Source organism: Rutidosis leptorrhynchoides, chromosome 5 (genome assembly GCF_046630445.1).
Source record: "Rutidosis leptorrhynchoides isolate AG116_Rl617_1_P2 chromosome 5, CSIRO_AGI_Rlap_v1, whole genome shotgun sequence".
NCBI classification, from domain to species: Eukaryota; Viridiplantae; Streptophyta; class Magnoliopsida; order Asterales; family Asteraceae; genus Rutidosis; species Rutidosis leptorrhynchoides.
The window spans coordinates 27,873,940-27,883,225 of NC_092337.1; the positions used below are offsets into that span (position 1 = coordinate 27,873,940).

The 9,286-nt window shown below is 32.0% G+C and overlaps 1 protein-coding gene across 2 annotated transcripts; it reads right to left on the reverse strand.

The window, feature by feature from the left end:
• Positions 1–3,313: 3,313 nt before the first annotated feature.
• LOC139846735 (phosphatidylinositol/phosphatidylcholine transfer protein SFH13-like) lies at positions 3,314–8,153 on the reverse strand. Of its 2 annotated transcripts, XM_071836221.1 has the most exons (14): positions 7,926–8,153; positions 7,205–7,296; positions 6,814–7,117; positions 6,270–6,369; positions 5,881–6,147; positions 5,701–5,778; positions 5,459–5,613; positions 5,275–5,374; positions 5,071–5,169; positions 4,762–4,875; positions 4,524–4,641; positions 4,068–4,453; positions 3,899–3,973; positions 3,314–3,650 (listed from the first exon to the last, which is right to left on the reverse strand). In XM_071836221.1, the coding sequence occupies exons 2-14, from the start codon at positions 7,209–7,211 to the stop codon at positions 3,633–3,635; spliced, it is 1,821 nt and encodes a 606-aa protein (XP_071692322.1). In that variant the 5' UTR covers positions 7,212–7,296; positions 7,926–8,153; the 3' UTR covers positions 3,314–3,632. The 2 variants fall into 2 exon arrangements, with proteins under 2 accessions (XP_071692322.1, XP_071692323.1); XM_071836222.1 differs by lacking the exons at positions 5,275–5,374; positions 5,459–5,613.
• Between the last annotated feature and the right edge of the window lie 1,133 nt (positions 8,154–9,286).

Here is a 9,286-nt window from a genome sequence, read left to right on the forward strand (position 1 = left end):
AAGTAAAGGGATGACCTCAGCAAAAAAAAAACTTTAAGGACGACGCTAGTGATTTAGATACAAATTCAAGGACGACGTGAGTAATTTTGTCTTATAACAACTATAGTTATACTTGTATTACATATATGTATTATTACTTATGTAATATTTATTATTCATATAGTATATTCTATAATAACTTTTATTGATTATTTATTATTTCTAAGATTACATTATATTAGAAATCATATATATTTATATATAGATTCATTTTAAATTACAACATAATTATTTTGTATTTTATTTTACATATTAAATTTTATATTTTATTATTTTCAATTTTCATATATCATTACATTTATATATACATATTTATTTACAAACACTTGTTCGTGAATCGTCGGGAATGGTCAAGTTCAAATGTATTCATGAAAAATAGTTCAAACATTTTGAGATTCAATTAAATAGACTTCGCTTATCGTATCGAAATCAAATAAGATTCAGGTTTAAATTTGGTCAGAAATTCCCGGGTCATCACATATGTGCCCGTGATGGGTGGATATTTATAAAAAAATGTACCCGCGAGCACAGATCGAGTAAAATTTTGTACCCGTCGGTGGGTCGTGGGCGGGTCGCGGGTATCTCATACACATCGCGGGTAAAACCAGACCGGTCAATCCATGATGCACGTTTGAGCTACCCGTGGGATATCACTGTACTCGCATACATATACTAAATTATATAATATATAATATATTTTTTTAATGTATTTTCATAACTATTCGCGAATTTACCCGCGTGTAGTGGTTATCCGTGATTAAAAATTAGTTACAATGCAAATTTTGTAAACCCAAACCCGTGGGTAGGGGCTGAAACACGAAACGAGAACTGAAAACTAAAAGCATAATGTGAATGAATGGAATTCAATTCCATTTTTAAGATTACGTGTTATGTTTCAGTTTTCATTTCGCATTTTAATACCCAGTTTCTCTTTTTTAAGATTACGTGTTATGTTTCAGTTTTCATTTCGCATTTTAATACCCAGTTTCTCTTTCAATTTTCAGTTATTACGTTCCAGTTTTGTGTTTCAGTTTTCAGTTTCGCATTTCAATTTTTAATTTACTATTTCTCTTTCAGTTTCCGGTTTCGCGTTTCACTTTCAGCTTTCAGTTTCGCGTTTCAGTTTTGTGTTTTAGTTTTCTGTTTTGCATTTCACGTTTCAGTTTGTGAGCGGAGACTAATTTTTTTTTTTAAAATATATAAATAATTCCACGTGGCAGAGAAAGAACTTCAGTATGTGGCTGTGGGCACACAAGAAAAAAAATTAAAATTTTCTTTACAATAATTAAAAAAAACAAAAGCGAATGTTTGATAAAGCGAATAAAAGATTCTTTTAATCGGATCAAAATAATCCTTACGTGTTACACACGTAAGCCAGCTTAACGGGTTTGAAGTTAACTATTGTTAATTACAAGGTTATCCATAGAATAAATTGAAAGACCGGGTCAACAAGTCAAAAAATTAGTTTAAGTTTACCTGCATCATTTAGTACAAAGTTCAAGGACCATCGAAAAATATTTGTCTTTACTAAAAGACAAAAAGAAAAATTAAATCATTTAATTTTAGCAAAAGATAAAAATATGCATTAATGATTAATGATACGTAGTAAAAGAAAACGAAAATGATTAATATAATATACTTCGTAATTTATTTATAAGTTAAAGAAAAATGGTCAAAATAATGTGGATATGACGTTAAATTAGAATTGACAAGGGGTGTGTTGGTATTTTGTCCCAGATGCAATCGTTAATGATTATATATGGCCTGGATCCCTAGTATGCATACATATTTTTCTTTCGACTTCCTATATGGGACAACATAACCGATTAGCTCCAACAATCACCCCCTAATCGGTTTGTTCATGCAATCGTATCATATAACGTGGCTTTCTATTCCGGATCCGTTCATTTAAATCTTGACTTTTCCCGGACACCCGACCTCTTCCCCTGGTCACGTCCACAGTCACCCCGTTATGAACCGCCGTATTTGTAGGATCGTTTTAGGTCCACCACCATGCCCTGCATATAAGCTCAAGAGTTCACTAGTACTCTAAAATCAATTGGTGATAGAGAGAAGTTCCCAAGTGCCTTATATGCATACATATTTTTCTACTCGACTTCCTATGTGGGACACCATAACCGATTAGCTCTAACACTGGAGCTAGCCTATAATCAATTAATCACTGATGATATGTATCTATATGTATTATGCTTGCTATAGATATTACGGTAATAATACTTCTATTGAATATGATTACTATAAAGATGCCAAATTAATGATTGTATGTCGTCAACTTTATGTGTCAAACTTTCACTTATATCATTATTATATGTAATATATAATAATATGTAATGTATTTTACCTCTTATAAACTGTAAAATGATGATGTGGAACTGGTTTTGATAATTTAGTGGATGATGTGCCAATTTGGTGTCACGTCAGCAAAAAAATATATTGGCTACCCTATGGTGATCGGATGCATACTACGAAAGTTTGTAATGAAAAGATCTGTATTTTGAGTTATATATACTCCTCTAACACCGCATATTAACCATGAACGGGCTCCTTTAGCTTTATTTGCAGCAAAAAGAACTTCATGAATTGTTGTTAATATCATGTTTCATCAGACATCTATTGTTCCAAGTATGCTATAATAATGACCAAATGATTTTTCTATGTTAAATCTTTTTTAATGTGCTTTCTTTTGCATTTCAGTTTTAAATGGCAAGATAATGAGCAAGGTGGGTGTGGAAGCTGTGAGAATTGGAGCTCTTAAACTTGCTGGATACCTTAGGGAGCACATGCAACAGATAAATTTACAATTTGATTCATTATATATATACTGTGCTATCTTTGAAAGAGGTCTATAAAAAATATTCAATTTAGCTTGATTTAACCAGATTAAAATCCTAAATAAACATATAAATAATCAAATAATGTAAAAAACATTATCTCCATGACTCCATCAGAAGAAAAAGAAAGCATTTCAAAGCGTTTTTGTTTAACACAATACAGTTACAAACTTTTGAAAATAAATTTCAAGACACATTACAATACAGTTACAAACTTTTGAAAATAAATTTCAAGACACATTTTTCGCAAACATATTCCAAAACCAAACTCGAGAAGCTCTCATCATACTCAAGAATAGCCTATAATTTGTTTGTCTATTTGATGGTTTTTCAGTTTTCAAATTGACATCGTATAAATATATATATCAACTCTTATAATGATGTTGACATGAATATAATATCATGTTTGTATTCTTTTGCTACAAATTATTGATCTCTAGAGAGGTAAGAGGTGGTTACCAAACAAATCTCTACAAAATAAGAGATTTTCAAACCAGAAGAGCAAAAATAATCTGGCATGTAAATGTAAATTATGCAGTCTTTTACTTTCTTAGATTAGAGTCATGGAATAACCAACAAAACTATCAGCATAACATCTCTCATTAAAAAATTACTCGCCTCACATAAAAGGGGGGTAATTCTGTATGGATGCAGTTCCTCCATATATGTATACATGCTACTGCTATTTTCTTTTACCATTCACCTCTTCCTATTGTATTAACCTGTACACTCACTCCCCTTTCAACACATCCTTCGTCGCTGCACCAAAAAAAAAAAAAAAGAACAACCACGTCATTCTCACCTTCAAATATAACCGAAAATTAACATACACCCATCTAAAGGACAAATTATGCTTTTGACTGGTGTAATAACACCCAAATAGCATTTCAGTTGTAAATCTTGATGTAGTTTATTTGTGTTTTTTTAAAAAAAAAAAAAAAAAAAGAGTAGATAAAGATTGTAAAAATGAATGAAAATGTTTGAACTTGTAGGGATTATTAGCTTACATTGAATTTGGATTGCTGCAAATTCTCCATCAAGGTGGCAATCTCAAGCTGTTTCACCACAGTAGCATGTAGTACCTATACAATAGACGACGTAAAAGATTATTATGATGGAGAAATTAAAAAATTATCGATATAACATGATAACAATAATGTTGTAGAAGGGACCTACTCTCTTAGTTTTAATTAAGTCGAACTCTACTGACTTGATCCGGTCTAACGAATTATGGAGCATATTTTCCTTCTCTACAGGAATTCGAGCAGGTCTCTTTTTAAGTTCTTCAAGAATTTCTTCAAGCTTTTCAAGACGTTCAACGCAGGGAAGAATCCGATTTTCTCTTATAGTTTCAATTTGGACAGGTGTATTACTCTCGGGGTTGTGTTCCACTGCATTAGTCGGATGTATATTGCTTTGTCTTCTCCAATATTCAATTGGTAGACTACAAATATGTCCAATAAATTTTTCTACCAAAAAGAATAATGGTCTTGCTATACAATTAAAGCTCCTCTTCACAGCCTTTTCAAGAATAGCATCCAATAATTGGATAAATAAAGCACCTGAACCACAATAGCTTAATTTAGACCCGCTTATACATGTTTTATATTTAACAATTTATCATGAACATACCTTCTGAATCTTGGAGGGTTACACTTGAAGTAGGAGTTGGAGCAATATATCGTGCATTATCAACTGGACTAAAATGATCATTGCAGCTGTAAAAGGTTGGTGAATCAGATGTTGTGGCCTGCAAAATTGAACAACTTTCATGTTAAATAAGATCACATTCAAATTTAATCTGATTATACAGATTATACATGCTACATACATAGCCTGTATCACAATATTGTTGAGGTTGGGAACTTACTTCCTCATGAACTGATGTCAATTTTGAGTTTATGGGACCATTTAAACTAGTCATAGAGCAAAGGTCATCAACGTCTGATCCGGATTCTATGTTTGACATATCAATTCTTCTTCCCTGAAAATAAAAACTGATAAAGTAAGCAAAATTATGTATCAGACCCAACCTGCTTTTGGCCCGACCCGTTTGACCCGTTGAAAATTTCCGACCCGTTTAGACCCGGACAACCCAAACCCGTGTCGACCCGACCCAACCCGGCCCAATTTCCAGGTATAATCAGAATCAATGCTGGTAATATTTAGAGTTACATACCTTTACGGGGTAAATCTGGATATAAGAGTCTACTTTCTCTTGATCACTAGAGAGACTAGTTATTTGTCTTACAAATGTGGCTTCTGCATTGTTAACAACCTGCAAAAAAAGAATATGAAGTTTGATTTACTATATAAAACTAAAAAAGAAACTAAAAAAGAAACTAAAAAAAAAAAAAAGAGAGAGAGAGAACTTTTTAAATACCTTCATTACGTTAGGATCATTCCATGGACCCAAATTTGCTCTAAGGCAACCACCCTCTACAGGGCAAACACATGTACCACCAAGGAAGTCGGGCAATTGACTAAAAAGAGTACCAATAATCAACAATTAGATTAATCTTGTAATGGAAAATGTTAACAAGTCAAAATCAAGTCATCGAACAAACCTTGGGTCAATGAACTCGTGCAGTTTACCCAATGCTTTCGGTTCCAACACCTGAATTTTCGAAATTGTTTTTGCATCCAGAAACTTTTGAGCAGCAGGCCATAAACATCTCTTGAAGGTAGGCCCCGCATTGACGACAAACATGCGGTGTAGCGTCTATAAATAAATTATATAATGTCCATTATAAACAATAATTGACGAGTTTGAGAAAAATAAAATGCAGTTAGGAGTTGTGTTATATACCTCTGGGTAGTAATTACTATCAACCTTTGCCATCGCACCAAGAATACTTCCAGCAGTTGGGGTAAAATTCTTTAAACCCTGTATATCAATAAATTGAATTATGTTACGTGTCACCAGAAAAAGTAATGTTTTTATATCGTATTGTTTTATGTTTATAACAAGTAGTTCATCATATCATACCAGGCCTTGCACATCCAAAATTGTAGTAGTTGAGCAAATATGTCTTTTTGCAGCAATTGAACAAGCAGGGAACTTTTCAATAAAGGCTTTTTCAAACTCTTGAACATGATATTTTAGATAGCGTTCGATCGAGGTGATTCGCATAAGCTTACTTGGGTGTGCTTTACCAAGCCTTTCTATATACACAGGTCTGCCTTCTCTATCAACTCCATGGTAGCCATGGGGATAATGTTGCAATACTTCTTCAAGCTCTTCATAATGAAAATCCTGAACTTTCAATATATATGAGTAAACTTTCAATAGTTAACTTAAAAACTGTAATATGTAATAGTAATAAAAGATAAAGATGATAAATTTGAAAAACATCTACATGATATCATTGTAGTTACCTCTAATATTGTGTCTGTTTCATACTCTTTTCGCCAGTGTAGCATGTCTTCCCACATGCGGATTGTTCTTTCAATGTTGAAGTCACGTGCCTTTAAAAACCTAGATGAAAGTAAATAAAAAGTTGAGATCGCGCCATGATATTTAAGTTGTTCACTTAAGAACCTAAGCGAGACACTAATGTAATGACTCTCACATCAAAAACTCAGACGTACATAACAACAAAATGTAAAATAGTTGACTATATTTATTTCTTAACATAAAAGTAGACATCAAAATGAACTTATTAAGAATAATTAGACAATTCCAATAACTTTGCTAAAACTGTCAGTGGATATAATATAAACTGAACTATAAAAAATGTGCCTTTAAAATAAGGTTTATGTGATAAGTATACATCTATATAAGTAGCATTTATTTATATATACCATAAATTACCTTGCCGATTGCATAAAAATTTCCATGGTGCTCATCGTGTTTTTTACTTGCAATATCCAACTAGTAAAAAGTTGACAATAGTTTAAAAGAGTATATGAGGTTACTAACCTCAGCAACGTATGATAATCATCATGTCTAGATGGTAGTAAATCCCTAGAAACAAGTTTTTGTCTCAACTCATGAACAGCTCTCTCCTCGTTTGCATTGCGTACATCTTCAATCGACACCGAAGGCACCCTGTAATCAATTTTCTTCTTTCCCCTTTTCTTCAGTGAATGTGTAAACTTGTTTGAAGCATTTATTGCCTTCTTCTTTAATGCTCCAATTTTCGATTGGCGTCTCTCGTCTTCAGAATTTTCAAAATCTGACCTCCTTTCTCTTGTTTCATCAAAAGCCTCAAGTCCTTCAAAGCCTGTTACATAAAAGGTAAATATAACCCCAATCACTTCAACCCTTCCTCATTAAATAAAACTATGTTTACAATAAACCTGCTACTTACCTGACATTTTAGTCAGGTATAGAATGGTGAGACCTGTTACTCAAAACTAAGCTTCAGCTCATTCAAACATACATAACTAGGCTCTCTTTAACCTGCAAGATCAAATCCACATTATCAAAAAATATATATATATATATATATATATATATATATATATATATATATATACAGAACACAAATGTAGAAATTCACAAGTATACTGTTTAGTATAGAATGACATGCAAGTACAAACACATTTAATTAAGAAGATAGTATCTAGATACTAGTATTTCTTCAATCATATTAACATCTCACATGATTAGCATACATTAATGGAGTATATTATACTCCACCACATTCTACTCATTTCCTCATAGATTTATTAATTTTAATTAATCTTATAAATTTTAAACACAAAATATTCAGACTACAGAATCTACAGACTAAAGCAGATCTAAAATCTACTAAATGTCATATCAGTTTTTAATGAATTATAACCTGACAAACAGTGATATAAACCTCTTAAAAAGAATTTTCAGCTCTAGTGAGATTGCATACACATACAAATACATCAAAACGGATGCTTCATTTTTATATATACATCAAATTGAACAATAAAAACGCATAAATTTCAACAATGCCAGTAATTAACCAAACAGATCTCAAATTAACATCTAATTCTAATCTCATTCAACAAAATCATTCAAATAAACGAATTTAATAGATTGATACAACAATATACCTATTATTCAAAAATGACAACCGCAGCGATCACAATCTGTAAATCCGTTACAATTCGTTTTCAGATAAATGAAAGTAATCGGTGGAGATTGATGCAATTAAACAGAAGACTCTGGAGAATGATGAGATAACAACAAGGATCTGGTGCTTTACTCGATGATTCAGTTTGTATGTATATATTGTGTGTATAGGTTTCTCGCTCTTTCTCTTTCAACTATTCTGTTTTTGTTCTTCTCTCAAGGCTTCCTTGTAGCTGAGTTGTTCCTTTTTCCTTTGCGTATTTTGTATTTATTGTCCGTATTACGTTTCACTTGTATTTTTCAGTTTACTCCTTTTAAATATAATGTTGTGCAGTAAACCCCCCTCTACTTTCTGTGTCTTGATACTAACCCAATATTTAAGGATTGTGTCAACATATCTCAAAAAGAAATTAAAAAACGAATAGTATTTATAATGATATGAAATATTGCGCCTCATATTTATCAATAATAACTCAATTATATAAAAGTATAAACTATACATAAAAAGGAGGCCCTACACTTTTTCAATTCTCAATTCTTCGTCTTGCAAAATCAATAAACACTCGGCCTAAGACTTTAATGGTATCAATTGTGTCTTGGCAAGGATATTCCATATTTGGCCAAACACAGATTCTTAAGAACTCATCTTGATAAAAGCATTAAAAGCAAATTGTGTGAGTGTGTAACATTGAATATAATACAAGGAGCTAAAGTGCAATTATGTCATACGTATACGTATGTTAGTTGCTTTGTTAGTCTCGTGACGGTGCGCTGAAACGATGCATACATTTACACTTCCCCCCTAGGATTCCTATTGCTGTTGTTTTAAGCTAGAATAATGTTATACTCCAAAAATAATAACAATAAATAATTTACATAGAAATAAGTTTTTATTTTGAACTAGTGAAATGACCCGTGAAAATACGGGTTTGTTTAAACGAAACAGTTTAATGATATGTTTTATGTAAAGACCCGTCCTAATCCATAAGAACGAATACAATAACATATGATTACATTGCGAGGTATTTGACATCTATATGATACATTTTACAAACATTGCATTCGTTTTAAAAGACAAACTTTCATTACATCGAAAGTTGACAGGCATGCATACCCTTTCATAATATATCCAAATTATAAATGACTTAATAGTAATCTTGTTGAACTCAACGACTCGAATGCAACGTCTTTTGAAATATGTCATGAATGACTCCAAGTAATATCTCTAAATGAGCAAATGCACAACGAAAGATTTCTTTCAAACCTGAGAATAAACATGCTTTCAAGTGTCAATCAAAAGATTGGTGAGTTCATTAGTTTATCATAAACATTTATTTCCATC

Coding starts and splice junctions, on each gene's coding strand:
- LOC139846735 (XM_071836221.1), bottom strand. Junction 6,148..6,269: donor AAACAGACACAATATTAGAG/GTAACTACAATG, acceptor TTGAAAGTTCAG/GATTTTCATTATGAAGAGCT. Junction 4,454..4,523: donor AACCCTCCAAGATTCAGAAG/GTATGTTCATGA, acceptor ATTGTGGTTCAG/GTGCTTTATTTATCCAATTA.